This window comes from Ambystoma mexicanum, chromosome 6q, assembly GCF_040938575.1.
Source record: "Ambystoma mexicanum isolate Mex_15411 chromosome 6q, UKY_AmexF1_1, whole genome shotgun sequence".
Classification (NCBI taxonomy): domain Eukaryota; kingdom Metazoa; phylum Chordata; class Amphibia; order Caudata; family Ambystomatidae; genus Ambystoma; species Ambystoma mexicanum.
The window spans coordinates 1,669,973,239-1,669,999,084 of record NC_090937.1 but is presented as its reverse complement, the minus strand read 5'-3'; the positions used below and the strand labels follow the sequence as shown (position 1 = coordinate 1,669,999,084).

The following is a 25,846-nucleotide window of genomic DNA, read 5'->3' as shown; positions in this document are numbered from 1 at the left end:
TTCCTGGGTGGCTTTAGGATGGACTGCCATGAGCCTTTGTTGTCCTAATCCACGTTCAGGCAACAAACATAGTGCAGGTGTGGATCTGCGACACAAAAAGGCTTAAACCCAAAGTGTCTTGGATAACAGAGAAAACAGACGAGCTGGAAAATTATGAAAAAACAAGCAGTCTCAGATGTGGTACCACACCACTTGCGTTTGCACACGGGGCATCAGAAAGGATACCCCCTCATGGCTGTTCCTAGATGTGCACATCCAGTCTGCACCGGGTGCTACTTTAGAGTAACAGCAACACACTGCAAACGTCTCCCATCTCTGCAGAACTTCGATCCCTCAAAGGATCAGAACCTGTGATCTAGGGGTTGGAAGTGTCATCGGTGGATACGTAGGTCTGGGTCGGAAAATGTGAGAGGTGAAAATGGAAGTAGCCCCCCCCCCCCCACATCCTAAACTGCAATCAGAACACCTCCTCTGTGTACAGCTGGGTGAAGCAGAGCTCCAATATCTGAGCAGCTCCTGCTGGTTCGGTAGGTTTTCTGTTGAGGATTTCCTTTTGAACTTTACTCATGGTTTATGGTGGTTGAAAATGTAAAAACAAAAACGAAGCTATGAAAAGGAAGTGCATGGTAAAGTCTGGGCTTTGGACAAATACGAATGTGAAGTATTTTTCTTTGGACTAATATTCCAGTGATGCACTTTAGGTACTCCGTGACCAAGGCATTATAATCAGAGACACCTAACAAAGAAGGTCTCTATTCATGCATCTTGTGTGGTTGTTGTTGTTGTTGTCCAATTGAAGTTGTATATTGGACTCATTCAAAAGTACACAATTGTTTTCAAATCTAAATGTACAATGGGAGCTTGATATGATCTATGTTTCTCGTCCTTCTGTAGCCATTTGCCAAACAGTACTTAGCACTATGAGTAGTAAGCACTAGCTACTTTGGTAGGACGTATATCAGATTTTTTATGTTAGTTTTACACAGTTGGTTTTAACATGTGTAGGATTTTTTATTAAAATTGCATAATTGATTGTATTGTCAAATGAAGTCGGGTTGTATTTTCCTTAGACTTCGATTCCATACTGTCCCCCAATTATTGTTGAGTGTGATTTTTCTAGCGATCTAGTGAAGTGCATGCTCACACCTACTCCAGGTGCAGGAGCCCCAATTTTGCTAAAGTCTAAAATGTGCCTGAAATGAGGTACATCTGAACAGCTATTTATAAAAAAATATTCTACAGTTATGAATCGGTTGAAAATAAAGGAACCTATTACAAAACATGTAATTCTAACAATTGATTCAAGAATGCCAACAAGCTTTGTGAGAATCTCTACACTAGTGTGCATTACCCAAGAGCTCCTGCAGCATGTCAGCAAATTCTTCATTGATTGGCTGGCTCTCCTCTAAGCAGACTAGTTCTTCAGTCAATGGTTGGCTGTCTTCCAGCCTGTCGGATTCATGTATTGCTTGGTTGGCATCCGGGGTAACCGTTTCTTCAGTAACGGATCGTATTCCCTCTGGCTGACTAGATTCTTCTTTTGATTTGAGGTTATCATTGCAAGAGGATTCTTCGGCCATTGGCTGGTACTCTTCAACCTGGCTTGCCTCTTCATGTAAAGTCCTATCATCGTCCTGGAGGGCCATGTCCTCGGTCATTACTTGGTTGGTCTCCAGGAGGCCTGATTCTTCCATCACAGCTTGCATTTCAACCACTTGACAACACTGTTCAACAACAGGTTTGTTCATTTTCTGGTGGCACAGTCCTTCACTCAATGGTTGGATTTCCACCAGATGAGTAAACTGTCTAGTAAAGGGTGCATTCAGCTTGCCCATTTCTTCTGTTATTGAATGGCTCTCCTCAATCTGGAATGACTCTCCTCTCACAGGCGGATTCTCCATCAACGGGGCACATTGCTCCATCGGTTGGCTCTCTTCCACCTGGAATGACTCTTCACACAATGGCAGGTTCTTCTCTGTTTGGCACAATTCTTCCATCATTGGCTGGATCGCCTCCATCTGCAAAGACTGTTCCCTCACTGGCTGGTTCATCTCAGACTGGCCCAATTCGTCCATTATTGGCTGGCTCACCTCCATATGCAAAGACCCTTCGCTCACTGTCTGGTTCATCTCGGACTGCCCCAATTCGTCCATTATTGGCTGGCTCACCTCCATATGCAAAGACCCTTCGCTCACTGGCTGGTTCATCTCCGAGTGACCCAATTCTTCCACCATTGGCTGGCTCTCTTCCAACTGAAACGATTCTTCATAAACTAACATATTCTCTTCAGGCTGGATCAATTCTTCCCCGATTGGTTGGCCATCATCTAGTTTAAATGTTTCTTCACACACGGTCTGGCTATTCTCTGGCAAGATCAATTCTTCCATCATTGGTTGGCTCTCCTCTACCTGCACCGGCACTTGGCTCGCTGACAGATTCTCCTCAGGCTGGTTCTGTTCTTTTGTCATGGACTGGCTCTCCTTTATCTGAGTTGTTTCTCCACTTATCGGCTCATCCTCCTTTAAACAGACTGAATCATCCACAACGGGTTGGATCGCAACCAACTGGAAAGACTCTTCAATTAGGATTTGCTTCATCTCCAGATGAGGCATTTCTTCACTCATTGGTTGGTCTTCTGACAAATGGAACAATTCATCAATCACTGCTCTGTTCCCTTTTTGCTGGTACGCTTCTTCAGTTACTGGTTGATTCCGCTCAAGCTGTTTCAATTGTTCGATCAGAGGTTTCATCTGCTTCATTTCACACAATTGTTCTCCTGTTGGTTCATTCACGTTGTTATGGTGTGACAATTCAATTGTTGGTTGGTTGTGCTCCATTTGGGATAACTCTTCACTTACCAACTTTTTCTTCTCAACTTGACACAATACATCCATTGCCGATTGCTTCCCGTCCAGGTGGCACCATTCTTCACTGGTTGGCTGATTGTCTTCCAACTGGCATGATTGTTCTATTAATGATGGATTTTTCTCTACATTGTCCCATCCTGCACTCATTGTTTGCTCCGCCTCGTGCTTGCATGCTTCTGTTGCGGTTTGTATTACCTCCAGCTGGCTCAGCTTTAGCATACGTTGTGCCTCCTCTTCTTGGCACGATTCATCGCTTATTGGTGGATTCGTTTCCAGCTGGTGGGATACTTCAATCACTGGTTGTGTGTCTTGACATATTGCTTGGTTCCCTTCCATCTGGGTCAGTTTTTCCATTGTCGTTTGGTCCTCGTCCACTTGGAAGTGCTCTACTATTTTGTTTCTCTCTGGCTGGGCCAGACCTTGAATACCTGACTCGTCTTTTGCTTGATATGCTAAATGTTCAGGCCCTGAGTAGTTGGCCTTTAGCTGGCTCAAGTCTTCCATTATAGGCTGGTACTCCTCATGCTGGACCAATTCTTTATTCATTGACTCCGTCTCCTCCTGATGGTCCGATAAAGCACTTATTGGTGGACTTTCCTCTAGTTGTGCCGCATTTCTAACTAGTTCCTCCTTCTCCATTAGATGGATCGATTTGACAATGGTTATTTGATTCCCCTCCAACCGGCACCATTCTTCATTTGTTAACTGGAACCCCTCCAACTTGCAGGTTTTTTCCATTCCTGGTTCGCTGCCCTCCAGGAAGCACCATTCTTCACGTGTTGCCTGGTTTCCCTCTTGATCACATGATTCTTCTTTGGCCGTTTCACTCCCCCCAAACGAGCACCATTCTTCACTCACTGGTTGGGGCCCCTTTAGTTGGCTCAATTCTTCTACCAAAGGTTGGGTGTCCTTAAGATTGTGCAAATCTTCATTTGTTGGTCGGGTATTTTCCAGCGGATGGAGCTCTCTAGTTCTTGGCTGGGATTGCCCCCATTTTGCTGAATCTTCTCTTACTGCTTGCGTTTCTTCCAGTGGATTCATTTCATCTACTGACGCTTGGCTATGCTCCAACATGCTCACTTCTTCATGCATTGGTTGGTGTTCCTCAAGGTGGCCCGGTTGTTCCATGGACAGCGGACCACTCTCCGGCTGGTGCCACTTTACACTGGTTTCTGAATTCTGCTCTAGTTCACTTGCTACTTTTTTTGATTGATCCACTGCAATCTGACACCATACTTCACCAACTGGTTGGTTCTCTTCTAGCGGACACAACTCTTCAATTGGTGGCTCATTCTCCTCACCGATTGGTCGGTGTTCTGACAGGTGGGCAAAATCACTGCTTAAAGGTTGAATCACATGCAGCTGGTTTGGCTCTTCCATTGCCGATTGGATGATCACCAATTGATACAATTCTTTGCCAACTGGATAGTTGTGTGTAAGATCTACTAGGTCTACATTCATTGTTTGGACTCCCTCTGACTGGTCAGATTCTTCCATCTGACACAATTCTTTACTCAGAAACCGGTGATCCCCCAGCTGGATAAGGTGTCCTATCATGGGTTGGAGTTCTTCCATGCTGTGTAACTGTTCATGAATTGAGGGGGCCCTCTCCACCTGCTGTAATACTGGACTCTTTGGTTGAATGTCTTGCAGCTGAGCTAAAGCATCCATTGACTGGACTCCCTCTGGCTGCTCAGATTCTTTACTCAGAAACCGGTGATCCCCCAGCTGGATAAGGTGTCCTATCATGGGTTGGAGTTCTTCCATGCTGTGTAACTGTTCATGTATTGAGGGGGCCCTCTCCACCTGCTGCAATACTGGACTCTTTGGTTGAACGTCTTGCAGCTGAGCTAAAGCACCCATTGTTTGTTGTTTTACATCAATCTGTTTAAGTTGTAAAATTGTGAGTTGCTTTTCCTCTGGCTGACACAATGTTGCACTTGCTGGTTGGGTTGGCTCCAGCTTGTTTAAGTCTTTATTTAATGGGTGTTTTCCAATCATCTGGCTCAGCTCATCATCGGTTGGTGGGTTATCCTCCAAGTGTTGCGATTCTTTTTTCTGTCGACTCTCTATCAGGTGCTGGTAGTCTTTCCTTCCTGGTGGGCTCTCCTCCCGGTGGGGCAATACGGCATGTACAGGCTGGTTCTGGTTCAGATCGCCTGAATCCCCACTTACTGATCGAGTCCTTTCCAGCTGGTGCAATTCCTCATCCATTGGAATATTCGTATCCATCTGGCTTGAGTCATCATCACTCATGGACTCATTCTCCTCCAGGAATTCCGATTCCTCACTAGAGATTTCTTGCACCTCTAGTTGCTTTAGCAGATGTGAAACCTGAGAACGCAATTGTTTCTCCCGTATCACTGCATCCTGTATACTTTCAAGCAACTTTTCTTGCCTTTCCAGAGATTTCTCCAAGGCCGACTTCAAAGTTTTGGGGCTACTGGCGCAATAATAGCTGTGTTCCTAAAACAATGAAAAAGAAAAAAAAAAAAGATTAGCTTATTGATATTCTTTTTCAAGGATACTATTTTGTCAGAGCATAGTCTAATCTCTGAATCACAGAGTTAACCGATGATCATTTTCATAACTTTAAGACCATTCACATTTCCATGTCTATAACGAGATGAGTGCAATTTTTCTTGAGATAGTCATTCAAAAAGGCAGTGGTAGTCGGTGTGCCTAAACAACTGGGAGGGTTCATTTCTATCCATCTGTTAGGAATGCTTGCTTTAAAGAACATAAGCATGTGGCTTTATGCATGTAAAGCGGGCAAGCTTGCTTTTTTATACAGGCATAGGGGTTCTTTTTTGCCATAGGCTGGGTTACAGGCATCACTGAATATATAATGGCCTTTTATTTAGATTTTCTCCCAAAAAAACTGCATATATAGTAATTACACAGGATTAGTGTTGATAAGATAATCCGAACGCATTTCATCTAACTTATCACACATTACAAATAAAGGACACAATCCAGAGCAATAAATTCTACTAGTGACACAAAACCCAATTGATTTATAGCAACTCAATGGAATACACAAACCAGAGAAAAAACAAACCACAAGAACATCCCCATACACAACCCAACCCCCCCGACTAAACTAACATACATATTTGATAATTAAACTCTCTAATCTACACTCATCCATACATATCCTTGAACGGCCCCCATAATTACAGATACATTTCTTCCCGATTCTGTCTTTGAGGCATATGTTTTTCAAAATGTGAATGTTTGCCTGACGGATAACCAGCCCTCTACAAGTGGTTTTGTTCTAGTTTTCCACACACTCGGAATTTGCTTGGTTGTCACAAGAAGAGCTTTGTCAATCCAGCATGAATACTCACAAGCAATATCACACCTACCCTTGGATGACAGTAGGATCACTGCCAACGAAGTTTGTGGGAAAGAAACGCCCCAGATTGTATCTAGTCTTTCAAACACATCCTTCCAAATGTGAACCACTCTAGTGCAATTCTGCAATTCCACAGCATGTGCAGTAATGAGCCTCTCCACCGTCAACAGCCCCAACACGCATCAGTATCTATCATGCGCTAACATGCCCAACTCATTCATTCGTGCTGGCGTCCAATAGAGACGCCCTAAGATCATTTGGTGAATGTAACGTAAATTTAAATCCATCTTGGCTAGAACAGCCACTTTCCAAAGGCCTTCCCATTCCTTTACTGATACATTCCTACCGATCTCACCCACCAGGCGTGCCTTAATGTCTCCCAGCAGTTAAGCAAGGGGGCTTGCACTGGCATGGTTTTAAGAAAGGTTGAAACCAATCGGGGTGGCGTACCAAATAATTCACAGATCTCAGGCCTCTCCAACATAGGTGCATTCAGCATCCGTTGTCTTTCAAACAACACATTCTCCAAGGTCCTGCATCTCCCAAATTCCCTCTTACTCAGACCAGATTTCTCCATAAGCCCAACAAAGGGTCTCATTCTCCTTTGCTGCCAGATGTCCCCAATTTTCAGGATTCCTTTATTAAGCCAGCTGCACCAATTCAACATCCTATTCTCTATCTGAAACCCCGGGTTATACCAGATAAATGCCTCATTATACATGAATAGATTCTGTCCACATCCCAAAATCCATGTCAATGTGGTTTTCGAAGCAACAATAGTTTGTAGTTTTGCTGATTGCTTGGGCATTTTCCCCAAAAGGTCATGTTCTTGATTGGACTGGGAGTGGGAATCTCAATTGAGATTATCACCACTCCATGTATCTGGTCTGACCACTCGTTTGTCTCTTGCTTATTGAAGCTCCCAGGCAAAGTAAGTAGGGTGCATGAACCTGTGCGCCTAGTCAACGTCTGGAATTATAAGAATATAACTGCTCCTGTTCTGACCACTTACATTCAGAAATGAATGACGATAACGGATGTCCCAGAGACGCTCATCAACAGTGTAAATAAGGACACCACAGATATGCTTCATCAACATGCCCCACTCAAGGCTAAATCAGTTAGAGATTTACCCCAATCGGCACCAATGTTTTTCTACAGCCTTAGCGGAACTTCAAACTAATAAAAGGCAGGGGGAACGTAAGGGGCGTAAAGCTAATTCCGAAAAGAACTTGCAGGCTTGGAAACTGTTAGACAGGACATATAAAAACAAGATCACTGAAGCTAAAAAGACCTTCTACAATGACAAGACGAAAGACTTCGGAAAAACCCATAGTTTCCATTCCACTCATTAAACCCACCAGTGACGACACAATAAAGTGGAGAAAGCCTTTGCGGATAAACTGCAGAAAACGCAACATAAAATAGCTGAAGAACTTCCAATTTACCCTCCAAAAATTACCTCCTCTCATAAGCAGAGCACTTTTAGGGTAACCAGTACAAATTCTTACTCAGGTTTGTCTACTTCTGTATCCGAAATCCACCCCAAGCAAGATCAAGGTATTGGTTTCAGGGTCAAAGAATTGAACATGGCAGAGATGCATGATATACTTAAAACCATGCATCCTACCAACTGTCCTGGAGAATTGCTCCCATCCAAAATCATACTGGAACATAAAGAACTATTTGTTCCTTTCCTGTGTAGGAATCTGAACTCCTCCTTCCGAACAGGTCTTATCCCTCAATCCATTAAGAGTGTAGCAGTGACACCACTGGTAAAAAAAAAAGCAGGATTGACCCTTCAGACGCCGCTAACCTCAGACCCATTACCAACACCTTATTTTTTCTTAAACTCGTCGATAAAATGGCCAAGGTGCAGCTCCGATCCCATGTTTATACTGCGGGTATTCTACATGAAAATCAGTATGGGCTTAGGAGCTTTCACGGCATGGAGAGTGCCCTCCTTGATATCTAGAACATAGCAAGTCTGGGAAGCTGATGTTACTGGATCGATCAGCAGCCTTTGACTTGCGTAGACCATAAAATTCTGCTCAAACGCATGGCTACGGTCGGAGGACTCTCGATAGAGGCAATTACATGGCTCAAATCCTTTTTGGAGGGCCTCCTCTCGCGAGTTTACTGGGGTGACAGTGCCTCTGAGGTTGAAACCATCACATGCGGAGTACCACAGGGGGCCTGCCTCTCCCCTCTGTTATTCAACATTTACATCCTACCCTTGTGTAATGAGCTGGAATCTATGGATATCTTTTTCTGCAATTAAGCAGATGATTTTCAACTGGTTCTGGAAGTCACTGGGGATTATGAAAAAGACCTGTTGTCGGACACAACTTATTTGCTCATAAAAAGATGAATGTCTACAAATTGGCTGTGTCTGAATGCGGCCAAGACAGAGCTTATGCTGTTGGGCCCAAGACTCTCTAGAATCGGTCTAAGTCAGAAGTACTCCAACTTTGTTGTTGATGGCAGTCAAATAAAGGTTGTGCCTAAAGTTAAGACTCTTTGCACTTACATGGAGGAAAACCTAGACGGTAATGCCCACGTAGCTGCCATCACAAAAAGAAACTTCTCAAGGTGCTTCGACAGGTTGCACCCCTGATTTCGATAGAAAATCGATCCTCCCACGTGTGGATTACTGTAATGTCCTACTGGGAGGTGCTAACAGGTCAGATATCCAAGAGCTGCAAAAAATTCAGAACTCCGCCCCACGCATCATCTTTCAGATGAAACGGTCTGAACCAACTACTGCAGCAAGGAAAAAACTACATTGGCTACCTGTGCCAGCTCCTGTCCAATTCAGCTGCTAAAGATTTGCCATAAATGTATCTTTGGGACGCTCCAGCCTACCTGAAAACTCAAGTAAGTACATATCATCCTCAAAGAAAGTTGGCATCTGCTGAGAGTTTTTTCCTGAAACAGCACCAGGTTAAACTTGCCAGGGGCCTTGGGCGGGCCCTTCACGTTCAGGGGGCAAGAGCCTGGAATGATTTGCCACCATGTGTTAGAAAAACTGAAAATCTTCTTGAATTTAGAAAGCAGTTAGAACCAGTGCCCTTCAACCAGTATGATTGATTATTCCCATCAGCTTGAGCCTCATACTCCCGTCTCTCGACGCCTGGAACAAAAGAATACAAACCACTTAAATTATAAGGCAGTAGTCTGCCCCTTTCTAACAATACCCACAATGGCTCTGATGCCCCTTCCTCCATAAAGTAGTAGGCAGATTTTTTTTTCTACAAAAATCCTCTGTGATAATTCTCGAGTATTGGGTGACCAAAACGCCCCCTCCCAAACATCATGCGTCATAATGTAACGAGGAATCCTTGGCCTCTTTCCCGTACCCCATAAGAATTCCTGAAATATTCTCTCAAAACGCTTAAGCGCCATTTCCGAAAATCCCAAAGGAAGTGATTGCATAACATAGTACTTTGGGCAACAGCATCATTTTAATTGCATTCACTTTTGCCCAAACATCCAAGGTAACGCGCTCCCATTTATGAGTGTCCCTTAGAAAGACCTCTATCAACTTACCAACATTGTGTTGCGAATAAGATCAATCCCCGGATATTTCCCACTCCGATTTGCCCATTGACAATTCCAATCTGCAAGTTCATTTCTTAGAGGGGTATCTTTAATTGAAAAAAAACGTTTTCTCCCACCCCCCCAATTGATTTTATGCGCTGAAAGTAGTCCCACCTATGCAAACAGATGCTTCAAAAGAGCACCTCCTTCCTCTGGATTTGCCAGAATTCTGGTCACATGATCTGAACAGGCAAGCACCTTAACCTCCCTGCCCCCCACACAAACCCCGGAGGCCTTGTTTCTGCCTGATATAAGCTGATAGTGGTTCCAGTGCTAAATTAAATAGGAAGGTGTATAACTGGCAACCTTGCCTCGTGCCTCTGTATAGGTGAAATGACAATGAAAGTTCGTCATTAACCCACATTCTAGCAGTAATAACAGACTGCAATGTACCAACAGAGCTCAAGAATAATGGGCCAAACCCCATTTCGAGTACAGTATAGTTTAAAAAAGATCCAATTCACACGATCAAAAGCCTTTGCAGCATCCAAGAAAATTAATAGCATTTCCCCAACTACAGCTCCAGCAGGCCCATAATATCTATTAGTACCCCGGCGAGAGACAATCAGAATGAAACAAGCATTCTGATTGGCTCTCGCCAGGTCCATACCCGGCCGGGAATCCCTCCGTCGGGATTCCACTGCCTTTTTCCCCGGCGAGGGGCGTGGCAACCCCTCAGCCTATGGGGGGGCTCGAAGCGGGGCCTCCCCGTGGCTGAGAGGCTGCCTTCGGCCCCCGCCGGGGACTCGGGTAAGTATTTTTCTTTTTCTCCCTTCCCTCTCCTCCCTCCCACCCGCCCCCCCAACTTACCCTCTTGTTTCTGCATCCCCGGAGGGGGACGAGGGAAGTCTCCAGCCGTGTGGAGACTCGGAGCGGGGCCATCCCCGCTCCGCGCCTCCACACGGCTGGGGGCTTTCCTCGTCCCCCGCTGGGGACGCAGGTACATTTTTTTTTCCCCCTCCCACTCCCACCCTCCCAACCCCGCTTACCTTTTTCTTGATCCTTTTGTGGGAGCGGACGCGCTGGGAACACGTGTTCCCAGCGCGTCCGCTCCCGATGACCGCCATGGAAAGGGAAAACGGACTCCGTTTTCCCTTTTCATGGCGGCGGCTATTTTCTTGGCCGTTTCTTTTTTTCTGTCCCGAAACGCCGCAACGTTTCGGGACAGAAAACAATTGCTTTTAGTATCCCGGTCACGGAAATATTGCAGGCCGTGATACTTATAGCAATATGACCCTCGCGGCGGCGGCATTACTGACTCTGGTAACTATGGGCCCCGGGGCATTACCTGAGTCGGTAATGCCCCCGCCGCTCGGGTCATATTGCTTAATTAACCCATTTCTCAGCCTCTGAAACCCACTTGAGATTGATCAATTAATTCACATAAATGTTTATTCAGTACCTTTAATATTTTTACGTCAACATTGAGGAGCGACATTGGCGATAATTACTACATTTAGTAGCGTCTTTTCCTGGCTTAGGTATTAAACTGATAATTGCCTCCTTCATTGAAGGACTTAGAGTCCCATCGGTCAGAAAGTGATTACATAAATCACAGAGTTCCGGTGGCAGTCTGGATCCAAATGATCTATGGAACTCTACTGGTAACCCATCCATGCCCGCAGATTTTCCAATATTGAGTTGATTTATGGCCATTACGATTTCAGGTACAGTAATCGGAGCATCCAACGAGCATCTTACCTTCCTCAGACAAACAAGCGACATCTATTTTATCAAAATAATTAGCTAATTCTGATGCCTGTGGGAAAAGCTCCTCTGGATAGAGGGAAGCATAGACTGATTGAAAACTCACATTTCCTTCTTTTTTAAAACTATTCCTCCTGATCCATTATCTATCCTTTGAACATATGATCTCTCCGTCAGCCCTTTTGATCTGTTCGCTAGGAGTCGACCCCCTTGTTACCCTTCCTCCCAGAATCTTTGCTTCATAAAAAAAAGCCCTTTTCTTTAGTGCTAGCCTAACACCAACTCTAACTGTATTTTATCATCCCTAGTCTTTGACAGGGCATATTTTCTTTGCAAATCACCAAGTTCTGACTCAATTTGCGTTAATTGTTACCCTACCAACTTCCTTGCCTGGGAAGTCCAATTCGTTAACTCACCTTAACAGAATCCCAAACAATCAAACTATCAGTCGACCCCTTGTTCTCACTGAAATAAGATTCATACGTGTATCTGCCGGCGTCTGGCTTGGGCGGCATGCAAAAGGTATATTCAATGTCATAGTTCCTAACCAGATTAAGTGAACCATCGAGGTTTCATGTGCATGACGTTCATACACTTTTTTGTTAAATAGTTTATTTCACCATTAATACATTTCATATTTGGTGCAATGCTGCCACCTGCACACAGTGAAACGTGTATTTGCCATTTACTGCAAAAACATTTCTTTGCAGTAAATGGCAAACTGCGTGTTCCTACATTTGAGCCCTGCTGAATGTCGGTTTTTGCCACATTAAGTATGTGCCCACTAGATCCAAGCAAGCAACCGACTTTGACCAGGGCCTCCACAACGATCTTCAGATCCATGGAAAAGCAGAGGAATCTACGTCATCGGCATACAAATGCAACGCAGAATCATGGTTGTTGTTGAGGTCCATGGAAAAATATACTAAGCACAAGGTGTAATGAACTCATGGTGGCAACAGTAAAGACAGACAGACAGACAAGTGATCACACTTCAAGGGTGTTTATTAAACTGTATAGGTAGGTTGGACAAACGCCTAATCTAAACCTAAATCTAAGATGGGAGCATGCTACGACCATCTAATAATAAGGCAATTCTAGTGGCGCCTTGTCAAATAAAAGGGCCTATACTAGAAAACCGATTTCCAATCCTTACAACCAAATACAAAAGAGTGTGGGATAATGTTCATAAGAAAGAAAGTGTTCACAAATGATAAGTCAGGAGGAGGTAGCCGGGGTCTCCTGTCCCCACATTTTGAGAACAGGACAAGGTAGGATTCCAGAGCACAGCACACACTTGAGCTTTCTCAACACGAGCCAACAGTTCCGCTCTCAGCTATGAGGGCCTTCGGTGGTTAAGTCTCTTTTCTACAAAAAAGTCTCTTGCCTTTGAGGAGCTGATGTGTTTCAAAATGATAAACAAAGAGTTCTTTTCTATATGCTTGCTAACTGAGGCGTTCTCACCCTTGGATTCACCTCTTCTGGGCTCAGATCCACAAAAAGTTCCTTGCAATATCGGGACCTTCGATGTTTAAATCTCTCGCTTCGGAGGGCTGGATATATTCAAAATTACCAACAAAAGTTCCTTTCTGATTGCATTTAGAGTGATGATGCTTCACCCCGGTATCCCCCTCTTCTGGGCTCAGACACCTCTCAAATGTCAGCCTCTCTCCGTCGGGTTCACTATGGCTTGTATTCAAAAGATTTCACTGGTCATATTCACCTGTCGTTTGGTGATGGTTTGTCACCCCTGGACCCCCTCTTCCAGGCTCAGACCAGTCTTGCAGATCAGCCTCCCTCCGTCGGGTTCGTTGCAGCTTCTCAACACAATCTCATCTGTAACATTCACAAATCTTAATGTCTTTTAAACAGTTCACTGTGGACATCCCTCTGCTGGGTTCACTCTTGTCAACACACTGTACATTGGGACTTCGCCCAGACTTCGCCCACCTGATCATCGGCATTCCTCTGTCGGATTCACTCTTGTCAATTTTGCTAATCACACAATTCTTTGAACAGTTCTTCTATGCAGTATTCACTTCTCTCAGCTTTACATTCATCTGCCGATCGAAGACTTTCGACGGTACGGAGGATTTTGCTAGATCCTCCATGACCACTTTGACCCCCTTGTGGCGCCTTTCCCAAGGCCTTCTAGTGACCGTAGTTTCAACAATATGGTAATCACCCAGAGTTTCCCGAGTGAGCACCCACGTGGTGCTGGACTCCTCTGTAGCTTGTTTTCCCCTCTCACATTAACAGTTCTTTGTACTTTCTTGAATTAGCTGCTTGCTACTTTTGGTAAACACAGTTCGGTTTCTTATCGGCTCTCCCCTCGTCTCACCAGCTGTGATGAACCGCTTGGCTTTTCTAGTCTCTGGAGTCCAGGCCAGTACCACAGTTGCAAGCGTCTCTCCCCGGCATGGTTATCTGCGGAGGAGGGCCGTGAGTACCGTTCACATCTGCTGCAACACACGCTGGCTATTGTTTGCGATTTTACGATTCCTTTGGCTAAGGTTTCACGGGCCTGGGTCGGAAAGGGCTCGTCACTCCCTCAGTTCTCGCCGTCTTTCTCCTCCTCCTGAACTGCTGTGCTGGGTTAGCTACCTCGCTGTGCGGTCTGCCTTGCTCGTACTGTGCTCTCATGCTCCACCTTTTATCCCTGTGGGGAAGGGAAAGGGCTGTCGGGTGTGTGTGTGATTCTGGTCAATTGCCTGACTTTGCCTGACCCTTGTGTTGGGACATGTCAGGTAGACTGTTCCGGTGTTTGTCCGTCGTCTTTGGTGGCGTGCAAAAATGTTTGCGACGGAAAAAGAGGAGTGTGGGGGATAGAGTGTTTGAGTATCTCATGTGGTAGGATGGGAAAAAGGTGTTCTAATAAGGGGGATACCGCGTCTCACCTGTCGGTGTCCCACTTCCAACTCCCTAAAGACTCCCCCAACCACCCCATCCAGGTGATCCTCCCTCACTGGTCCACCCCCAGGAACTGGACCCAATACTGATAGCCATGTCCTGGCCACCTGGATGACAGATCCCCAGGGATTTGTGAGATACCTTCAGGTTTCTCACAGAGGGGAGGCAAGGATGAACCCTGCAGGACACCACAGGCTAAAAGAGAACGCGCTCAATTTCCCTCTGCTCACGTTGCAAAAACAAAAAAATATATAAACAAAAATAAGAGGGTGGCGTATGTTTGTGGCGGGATTGGGAAGGGCAGAGAAGTGGGTAAACATGAGTGTTTGTGGGTCTGTGTAAGTGTCTGGTGGGGTGTTGGGGTGAATGCTTCGATGCAGCGGGGTAAGATAGGAGGACCTTGAGGTTAAAACACCTGCTTTTTACAAAATCCTGCACGCGTGGGAGAGGGTGAGTGGGGGCGATTGGAGGGATCTGCTTCCCTGGGTGTTGAGGGCCAGGTGGGTGAACACCCCAGAGATGTCATATTTCCACAATTGAAGGCAGCAAAAAATCATCCAGGGGAGAAAAAAAAATTAAAATCCGTTTTTGTTAGCCCTTTAATATGCAGAAATATCACATAGAACTGATTGTGGCGTCCCATTCTACAGAGAGGTCCATCATCACAAGGAGTGAGTGGGCTCCTCCATCTGTCATCTGCAGAAAAATGTGCATGGCCGCCATCTGTCCCACGCTTTGACCAGAAATCAGACTAGTGGCAATCTAGGAGATTATGGACCTCTACACACCTCTAGAACTGGAAGGTGGCCACCATCTCCAGGATCTTGGCCAACAAGGGCAGGCACACTATAGGTCGGGAATTCCTGAGCAATGTCGCATCAAATGAAGGCTTCTTCAGTAACAGGTTGAGAGTAGATGGTTACAACAACACTGGAACTACACCCTGAGGGTTACAAAATCAGTTCCCATACAACAGGTCCCCACACATAACCGCACCCCTTTATCTCGCCTGATACCACTTGTCATCCTAGTCTTTCAATCCTACCCAAAAAAACATTGTAACTTTTGTTTCACCTCCTCTTATCAACCTTTGAACCTTGTAAGGCCCAGCAATGAACACACATTCTAATAAATAAATATTAGTATGCAGCCTTTGGCTCTCCAGGTTTCTTGGACTACTATTACCATCAGCCCTAGCCAGCATAGTCAAAGGCTTGTGATCATTGGAGTCATAGTCAAAAACATCTGTTGAAGACGCCCGCCATAGAAGGTGGCTCACGTGCACGCCTGCCATAGAAGGTGGCTCACGTGCATGCCTGCCACAGAAGGTGGCTCACGTGCACGCCTGCCACAGAAGGTGGCTCACATGCACGCCTGCCACAGAAGGTGGCTTATGTGCACATTTTCCACAGAAGGCAGCTTATGTGCACATCTTCCACAGAAGGTAGCTAATGTGCACATCTTCCACAGAAGGTAGCTAATGTGCACGCCTAGCTAATGTGCACGCCTGCCACAGAAAAACAAGTTACTTACCAACTGGTAACCTTCTTTCGACTGGATGTTCCTCCAACGGATTCCACATATTTTACATGTAATGTCCACAGCTGTGCACTTCGGAAACTTTTTCGGCAGAGGTCGTCCTGCATCGACAACACGTCTGGTCTATGTCCCTCGAAGGCCTCCATCGAGGGCGACGTCACCGGATGTTATAAATAGGGCGAAAGGTGCCCGTAGCCTCAGTTTAAGGTTTTTCCCTCAGAACGTGCAGCACCAGTCTCATGCCTGCTTGATTGCACTTAGCCTTGCGGAAACTGAAGCTGCAATCGCATAGGAAATTCTCCAGAGGGGCAGGCTGGGAGGGCGATGTGCAATACGTTGGAGGAACATCCAGTCAAAAGAACGTTACCAGTTGGTACGTAACTTGTTCTTCGAATGGATTGTGTCCTCCAACGTATTCCACATCTTTGACAGACTCCCAAAGCAGTACCAGTAAATGGAGGAGGGAAAAGAATTTAGAGTACCCAATTAGATTGCGGAATAAAGAACCGCCTTCCCAAATGCCATGTCCTGACCATGGATTGTTTCCAGGGAATAAGGTTTAACAAATGTATGGATTGAAGCCCATGTAGCGGCATCGCAAATATTCCTAATAGGAACACCCCGCTGAAGGGCAGTGGAAGTAGCCACGCCCCTAGTGGTTTGAGCTCGCAACCCTTCAGGAGGGTCCTTATCCACCAATCGGTAAAGTAATGGTGAGGATAATCCACCTGGAAAAGGTCAGTTTGGTAACATCCTGGCCCAATCGGTGGCCAGCATATCCCACAAAGAGTTGATCGTCCACTCTTACCCCGGACATCCTAGAAATGTAAAAGCTCAGAGCTCTCCTAGGAACTAGGAACTAACCAATGGAGTCGCTCCTCTTCCTTATCAGGATAAAGAGGAGGGTAGAAAGATGGAAGAATCACCTTTTGACTTGAATGATATTCAAAAACTACCTTAGGTAGACAAGAGGGGCGTACCCACAGTACAACCCTGTCCTTGTGAAACACAGTAAAGGGTGGCTTAGATGAAAGTACCTGCAATTCACTCACTCTGCGAGCGAAAGTAACCGCAACCAAGAACACAGTCTTGAAGGACAGTAATCTCAAAGGACAAGAGTGCAAGGGTTCAACCGGAGCACCCATGAGAAATTCAAATCCCAAACCAGCACCATGAAAAGAGACGGCGGGAATCCTTTAAGGAACTGAGAAATCGAAGGAATCTTAAAGTAAGGACAATCTTTAGATGAGCGCTTAAAGATAGACAGCACCGCCAGATAACCCTTAATGGTACCCACTTGAAGGCCCCTGTGGGCCAAAGAAAGCAAGAAAGACAAAACCATAGGAATGGAGCAATGAAAAGGATCAACATTGTGATCCCTGCACCAGTCGCAGAATTTAAGCCAACTGCAACAGTACAGGGATTTTGTTGCAGGCTGCCTCACCGGAAGAAACACCTCCAACACACCATCCGGGAGGTCCCAATTCTTATACCTCAACCTTTCAGATACCAAGCGTGAAGGTTGAGAGTTTTGACCTCTGGATGGAGAACCTGACCCCCATACCCCCCAGAACCCTCTACCCTCCCTCACGCGAGAGCAGATCCTCTCGGTAGGGAAGACGCGTGGAGGGCAGATGGACATTTCTAGAAGGTCCGGGTACCACGCTCTCCTCGCCCAATCTGGAGCAATGAGGATCATGTGGGAACCGAACCTCCGTAACACTTGAGGAATGAGAGTCTGGACTGGAGGAAACACGGAAAGCAGTGGGAATGACCAATCCACCACAAACGCGTCTCCTAAGGCTCCTCTTGGAGGAAATTCGCTTGAGCAGAATCTCTCGCACCGCCTGTTGACACTGGTGGAAAGAGATCCACTTGCGGGGTTCCACAAAAGGGCGAAGATCTCCTGAAGGTCTTCCTGAGCCAACTCCCACTCATGGGAGACTGCACTCTGCCTGCTCAGAGCGTCCGCAGCCGTATTTTCATCTCCTGCCAGATAAACTGACGAGATCGAGATTTCCTGCTGGATGGCCCAGAACCAGAGCTGCATTGCCTCTCTGCACAACGGAAGTGACCCTACCACCCCCCCTTTTATGTTGAGGTAATGCATGGCCACTGTGTTGTCCGTCATGATCAGGACACTTCCCCCGTACAGAAGGCAGAAAAGCCTTCAAGGCTATCCTGATGGCCCTCAGCTCTAACTGATTGTTGTGGAGTCTGTAGTCCGACGGAGACCAACAACAAGTTGTTGGCATGAGCGCCCTATCCTGTGAGGGAAGCGTCCGTCACTACCGTCACCTTCGGCCACGGTTGCCAAAATGGTTCTCCCCATCAGGTTCCCGTTGTTGGCCCACCACAGAAGATCCTGGGAGACCAAGAGTGGAATCTGAACGGGATCCGTCATCTTGCCAGAGAACTGTGACCACTGCATCTTGAGAACCCATTGCAGGGATCGCATGCGCAACCTGGCCTCCGGCACGAGAAAAATGCCAGATGCCATGAGGCCGAGCAACCTTAAGAATTTGAAAGCAGGGAGACTCTGGGCATGTCGAAACTTTACCACCATCTGCACAATGTGATGTGCCCGTACCTTGGGAATCGAACACTTCCCCAAGGACATGTCTAACACAGCCCCAATCTGCTGAAGCTGTTGGGAAGGTGTCAGATGAGACTTCTTGAAATTCAGGGAGAAGCCCAGCCTGTGGAGGGTGCGGCAGGTGAGACCGAGATGATGCAGCACTTGCTCGGCAAAGCATGCCCAGATCAACCAATCGTCCAGGTAGGGATAGAAGTGAATCCCCCCCCACCCTCTTGCCTGAGGTACGCTGCCACCACCACCATTAGCTTGGCGAAGACCCTCAGGGGGAGGTCAATCCGAACAGCCCCGAAACTGAAATTGCGAGTCACCAGCCGCAAACCTCAAGTACTTTCTGTGCGCGGAATGAATGGGCACATTAAAGTAAGCATCCTAGAGGTCCAGAGACACCAACCAATCCTGAAGTTGAAGGGCCGGAAACTCTTGAGAAAGAGTGACCATCTTGAACTTGTCCTTCCTGAGAAGTTTGTTCAACCAATGTAAGTCCATGATGGGTCTCAATCCCCAGTCTTTCTTTGGGATCAAAAAGATAAGGGGAATACCATCCCTTGTTCCTCTCCGCCACAGGCACTAGTTCTATAGCGTCTTTCTCCAGCAGGCTTAAGATTCCCTGCGCAAGGAGCGGATCCGGAATCTTCAAAGAGTTTCCCCGGTGGATTGTTGTGAGGCCGCTGAAGGAAGGGAAGGCAGTAGCCGTGGGCTATGGTATCCAGAACCCACGCATCTGAAGTAATGGGATGCCAGTTTAAGATGCTGAGACAGTCTGCCCCCAACCGGCGAACCATGGGACATGGCCTCATGACTGTTTGAAAGCGGCTGCATCTGTGCCTGAAGGCAAAGAGGCAGCTGCCAGAGCGGCTTTGGCACCACGATTTCCCCGACAACCACAGGTACTTTTTCGCTGGCCCTTTTGACTTGCGGCCCACTTGTTCTACCAAAGGAGGATTAGTAACAAAAAGAACCTCCCCTCGACTGCTGTCTCCTAGTTAAAAGGCAGAGATTGACGCACCGCAGTGCTTAAAGATTTCGCTGCAGCTTTTGAGGTCTGCAACCTCTCAAGGCTCTCATCAGTCTTGCTGCCAAACAAATGTGCGCCATCAAAAGGCATGTTCAGAAGACGGGCCTGCACATCCGGAGCAAACCCCGACTTCCGCAACCACGCAATCTGCGTATAACGGTGCTCGCAGCCATGGACCGGCTAACACTGCCGGCCGTATCCAAACCCGACTGAATGGATTCACAAATGGCATCCTTGCCGTCCTGCAAGAGAGCAAGCAACCCATCCCTTTCTTCCCCCCAGGAACATGCTCAGCCACTAAAGAAACAATTCCACAGTCTGTGTGAAAACCTTGCCACGGCACACGTGGGGTTGGCCGATTTAAAGGCCATGCTCCCAGCAGAAAATACCTTATTTACTTATTACATTTTATAGCGCACATACAGCCCAAAGGCATCGTGGCACTGTTACTTGTGGCATACTTCGTTACATAAAGGTTACATACATGCAATGGAGGCAGGTTACAGATAATCCAATAGCGGGTACATAATGAGTAATTAGTCATTCAGAAATTAGCTATGTTTAGGGGAGGTTGATGCGTTCCAGGGGAGGGTATGGGTTAGGTTTAGTTGGAGTATGGTTTTAATCGCTTTTAGCAATGCTAGGTGAGAGACTTCTGCTCGCAGGGGTGGTGGTAGGGCATTCCAATGTAGTGCAGCTAGGTATGGGAAGCTTGCCCCACCTGCTCTGGCTCTCTTGACTCTAGGGGTCATGAGCAAGTTTATGTATGGAGTTCTGGTAGGCCTGGTGGATCTGGTGGGGTGCATCCTACCAAAGAGATAGGGTGGAGCGGTGAGATGGCTGCATTTGTGTGTGATGGCAAGTGCTTCAAATACAACTCTTTCTCTTACTGGGAGCCAATATGCCTGTTTTCTAGCCTCCGTGATGTGCTCTTTCTTGGGTATTCCAGTGGCTGCTCTAAGAGCGCTGTTTTGTACCGTTTGAAGTACCTTCCGGGCCCAACCGTCGAAGCGCTTTTTGTCCCTATCTGGAGGGATGGTAGGGTACCCCTGTTAGGCAGAATCTTGTGCAGTGCCCTTAGGGACCAATACACACAATTAAGACTACAGGTGGCAATACAAGTTTTACCTTTGGTACAAGCCTGCACTACTATGTTAAAGTGGTAGCAGTAGCGGAGCAGCCAGGCTTATCTCAAGAGTATATGAGCAGTAGCAGAGATTACACAAAGGGACCACAAATACTGTGACTCAAGCAAACACTGACTCAAGGTTTCAGGTAAAAAATATAACTACATTTATTTTTAAACCGTTTGTTGTCAACACGACACTTCTATTAATTCAAAATCACACGTAAAATACACTACAACCAACCAATTCACTGTAGTACACTAACTCAAGGTAAGTACCCTATGTTTTAATGGACCGGTGTTCTGAAACAAAAGACGTTACCGGGAATACACTTGCGATCAATTTTTGACAGTAATGACAGTTCGGTCTTACTAAAGAAACGCGTATCCGCGGCAAGAAATGTTACCGGGGCAAAAACACACTTAGCACCTGAGTTAACCAGAGAGAGTTGGTGACAAAAATCATAGGCAATACTTTTGTCAAGGCAGACAGAATCAGAGGACACTCGTTGACAGAAATTCAAGTGTCAATAGGCCAAAGCCAGTGTCAAGTGGAACCGGGTTCCTGTTGTAGAGGATCACACAGTCTGACAGTTCACGATTCAACGTAGCCAGGAGTACTTAGATATTGTCAACAGAGAAAGCAAAAGTTATAAGAAGGAGGGAAGACAAGGGAACTGCACAGGATTCTGCCTAATAAAGCCGCCTGCCTCGAGGTGGCCGTAGCCACCTGAACCACCAAACTCTCGAGAGTGGGGCGAGTAGCTAAATAGCTGGGGTCGCTAACGGAAGTGCAGTATTTCTTGGTCAAAGACTTATTAAACAGCCGGAAGAGATTCCGGGGACTGCCAAGCAGCTGCCACCATTTTCTGTAAGGTAAGATGAAATAGCAAAACCGGGTCAGAGGATGGACCTTGATCTAAGATGTCCGTTAGATCATCCTCCACACGGTCGTCAGGAGGACTGGACCAGCCCAGATACTCCGAGATCCGTGCCATGAGCCTCCTGAATGAATGCTCCGCATGAGCCCAGGGCTCAGGTCTACCGAATTCCACTCCCGGGGAAGTGTCCAACCCACTGGCATCACTGGCATCACAGAGGTCTGCCTCAACTCCTCCAACTGACGGTCTCCAGAAAAATGTGGAGCTTCATCAAGTTCACGACGGCCCTCAAACTCAGACCTTTCCTCCTCTTCATAAATGTCAGCCAGAAGGAGTTGAAACCCAGGTCTGGCGACAAAAGAGGGCCTGCAGTCCAAAACTGGCCTCACAGACTTCGCCGAAGCCTTCCTTGGAGGATCCACGATATGCGGGTACTGCAAAGGCACATTTCGAGAAAATATCCTGAAGGCTCCGACGACTGATCGCCGAAGGCGTTGACATCGACACAGGTGCTGACGGCGCCATGGGCTGGTACGATGGTAAAGCGTTGCCGTCCGAGTCGGACGGGCACGGCGCCGACTGAGTCGACGCCGGCATCAAGGCCTCAGTAGGTAACTGCGGTCTCGCTGGGGATGAGGACCGGTACCTAGAGACACCTCTCTTGTGACTCTTCGAATCCTTGTCCATACAGGACCTCGAAGGCTCTCGATGCGAGTCACGTTGTGGACCAAAGCCCGAAGACGTTCGAGCCACGGTACGAGACCGATCCTGGCCAGCTTTGTGAGAAGGCACGCCCGGAACCCGTGCCATGCACGCTAACATCGTTTCTTTAAACGCAGCCCATTCCTCCGGAGTCGAGGCACCCTCCTCCGAGGACGACGGCAGGGAAGGCGACCGGTGACCACGCTTCCTAGAGTGCCGGGACGAGGAAGAAGAATGGCGGGAACCACTCCAGAACCGAGATCCCCGGGACTCCTTCCGAAACGTGGAGTCTCCCCTCGAGTCATCGGTGGAAACCCCCTTGGACTTAGATGTTGATTTTTGGGACGTAACCGGCTTAGAGCCCCTACCTACCTACCTGGAGCTTCCCCTTCCGCTCCTGCAAGGCATTGGCAGTCAGCGACTGGCATTTTCGAACAGTTGTCTGTGTCGTGCAACTCGCCCAGGCACAACAAACAAATACGGTGGGGGGGGGCGGTGATCGACAGTTTCGACTTGCAGTCCTGGCAGGTCTTGAAGCCAGACCGCGGAGACAGAGGGGTCGAAGAGAAAGACATCGTAATCGATGAACACACGAGGCGTGCCGAGTTCTACGAAGTAACACGTTTGCGGAAAAAAAAGAACTGAGGCTACGTCCTATTTATAACATCCGGTGACGTCGCCCTCGACTGAGGCCTTCGAGGGACATCGACGCAGGAAGCCCTCTTCCGAAAAAGTTTCCGAAGTGCACAGCTGTGGACATTACATGTCAAAGATGTGGAATACGTTGGAGGACACAATCCATTCGAAGGTAGCTTACGTGCACGTCTTCCACAGAAGGGAGTAGTTTCTTACCTGTAACTCCATTTCTCCAGCGTTGGTATCTTTCATGGATTCACATGCTTAGAATATTCCCCGTCGTCAGACTGGGAACCCTCGGTACACATATATAGTCGTTTCCTATAGGAAAAAACTTCCGACACTTGTGTGTCCTATCCACATCTACGTCCTCTCTGGGGCCGTTCACGCATGCCCCGTAGGACGTAGCGGTATAAAAGCCCCGCCCCCGCGGGTCCCGTCAGATTTCGGCCCCTCCAAAGTAGAAAGGGGAACCTGCTTATGCATATATCTTGCACATTGCATTCCGGGGAGGCTGGTGGGCGCATGTGAATCCATGAAAGATACCAACGCTGGAGAAATGGAGTTACAGGTAAGAAACTACTCCCTTCTCCAGCATTGCTTTCATGGATTCACATGCTTAGAATAGATTGTATAGCAGTATCCTAAAAGAAGGAGGTGAGAATGCAATGTAACATACACCACCAAAAACACCCCAAAACCTAATATATATAGGCACGTAGGCAGCAACATATTTTCCGATATATACATATTCATAATACATACATATATATACATATATTGCTCAGAACAGACACACTAAAGAACCAGAATAGGCAAGGCAAAAAACAAAAGCTTAACCGTTTTTTGGCTTACCTCATTGAAACAGATGGCGCAGAACTGCCCTTCCCATCTGTACCTCATCCGCGTGCTGCCTTTCCAGGCAGTAATGGCGTGTAAACGTGTGTGGGACAGACCATGCCGCCGCCTGGCAGATGTCTGTCAGAGGAATTCCTGCCCATAGAGCCGCAGAGGAGGCTGTCGATCTCGTGGAATGGGCTCTAGGGCGTCCTTGTAGGGGTCTCCCAGCCTTGGAGTGACTAAAAGTAATTGCCGAAGAGACCCAACGAGCCAGGCCTTGCTTGGAGATTGCCCTTCCTCTAGTCGACGGACCGTAGGCAATGAACAACTGTCTGGTAGTTCTGATATCTTGCGTCCTTTGCAGGTAAAATTTTAACGCCCTTTTGACGTCCAGAGTATGAAGGGCTTTTTCCGCCGCCGACGACGGGGACGCAAAGAAAGTAGGAAGGACCAGGGTCGAGTGCTTGTGATAGACTGTCGGTACTTTCGGGATGAAAGTAGGGTTAGTTGATAAAATTACTTTGTCCTTAAAGAATTTCATATATGGAGGATCTATGACCAATGCCTGTAATTCTGACATTCTTCTAGCCGATGTAATGGCAATTAAGAAAGCCAGTTTTCAAGATAGGAACTGCATGGATGAAGAGGACATTGGCTCAAATGGAGGCTTCATTAAGGCAGCCAACACCACATTTAAACTCCTCGACGGTGGGAACCGTTTCGTAGGGGGGAAAGTTCTAAAGAGACCCCTCATGAAATGTTTCACCAGCCTGTCACTGAATAATGGTGAAGACTGTCTCCTCCTCGTAAATCTTGAAATGGCCGCCAAGTGCACTTTGATGGACGACGATGATAGCCCACTCTCAGCTAGGTGAAGAAGATACGGAAGAATTTGCTCAGGGGTTACTTCTAAAGGCTGAATTTCGTGTTGTGTTTGACACCACGTACAGAACCTTCGCCATTTGCATATGTATGATTTGTTAGTCGAAGGGGCTCTAGCCGCCTGCAGAATTCTCCGGCAATCCGACGAGACTTTCAAGCTGCCGAACTCTGAAAAGTCAGGAGCCATGCTGTTAAGTTGAGGCTGTCCGGATTGTGGTGCCACACCGTTCCCTTGTCCCTGGACAGTAGGTTCGGCACTTTCTGGAGAGTTATAGGCTGTTCCAACGACAGATGTAGGAGGTCGGAAAACCATGGTTGTCTCGGCCAATACGGTGCCACTAGAATGACCCGGCATTTGTACCTGCGAATCCCCTGGATTGTCCTCCGTATAAGGGGGAGCGGAGGAAAAGCGTACAGGAATTTGTCCGTCCAAGGAAACAAGAACGCTTCCCCCAGGGATCCTTTTTGAGGCCATCTGCTCGCGAACTGTTCGCATTTCCTGTTTTCTTTTGTTGCGAAGAGGTCGATTGATGGGGTCCCCCACCTTTCGAAGATTATTTGTAGCTGACCGGTGTCCAGCTCCCACTCGTGTATTTGAGCCATTGTCCTGCTCAGGGAATCCGCTTGCACATTCTTCACACCCGGGAGATGGTAAGCCACTAAGGATATGTTGTGTTTCAACGCCCAGTGCCAGATCTTTTGAGCTTCCGCCGAAAGGGTCCTGGATCTGGTGCTGCCTTGCTTTATCAAGTAGAACATGGCTGTCGTGTTGTCTGTCAGCACTCTTACTTTTGATCCTTTGATATGTGGAAGGAATGATTTCAAGGCCCATCTCACTGCCCTCAGTTCCAGCACGTTGATGCGTAGGTGCGATTCGGTCGAAGACCATCTGCCCTGGGTTTGATGATCGTTCATGTGTGCTCCCCAGCCCGTCAGGGAGGCGTCCGTGATGATGGAGTTCTGAAATTCCGGCTCTTGTAGAGGAACCCCTCTGTCCAGGTTGTGAAAGATTTTCCACCATTGGAGGGATCTGATGACGCCCTCGTCGTCGACGGTTATCCTGTCTGACCACCGGCCCGTGGCCTGCTTCCATCTGTCCGACAGGAACTCCTGTAGAGGCCTCATGAACAATCGGCAGTTTGCTACTAGGTGGATGCACGAAGCCATGGAACCCAGGATTGCCA

At 47.2% G+C, this 25,846-nt stretch overlaps 1 protein-coding gene across 2 annotated transcripts in view; it reads right to left on the bottom strand.

Annotated features, from left to right (window-relative positions):
* The window catches only part of LOC138517020 (uro-adherence factor A-like), a 367,547-nt gene that overhangs the window by 83,821 nt on the left and 257,880 nt on the right, over nucleotides 1-25,846 (bottom strand). For both annotated transcript variants that reach the window (XM_069632527.1, XM_069632528.1), the window contains exon 4: nucleotides 1,352-5,333. In XM_069632527.1, coding sequence (XP_069488628.1) covers nucleotides 1,352-5,333 — 3,982 coding nt within the window. The remainder of the gene's footprint in view (nucleotides 1-1,351; nucleotides 5,334-25,846) is intronic.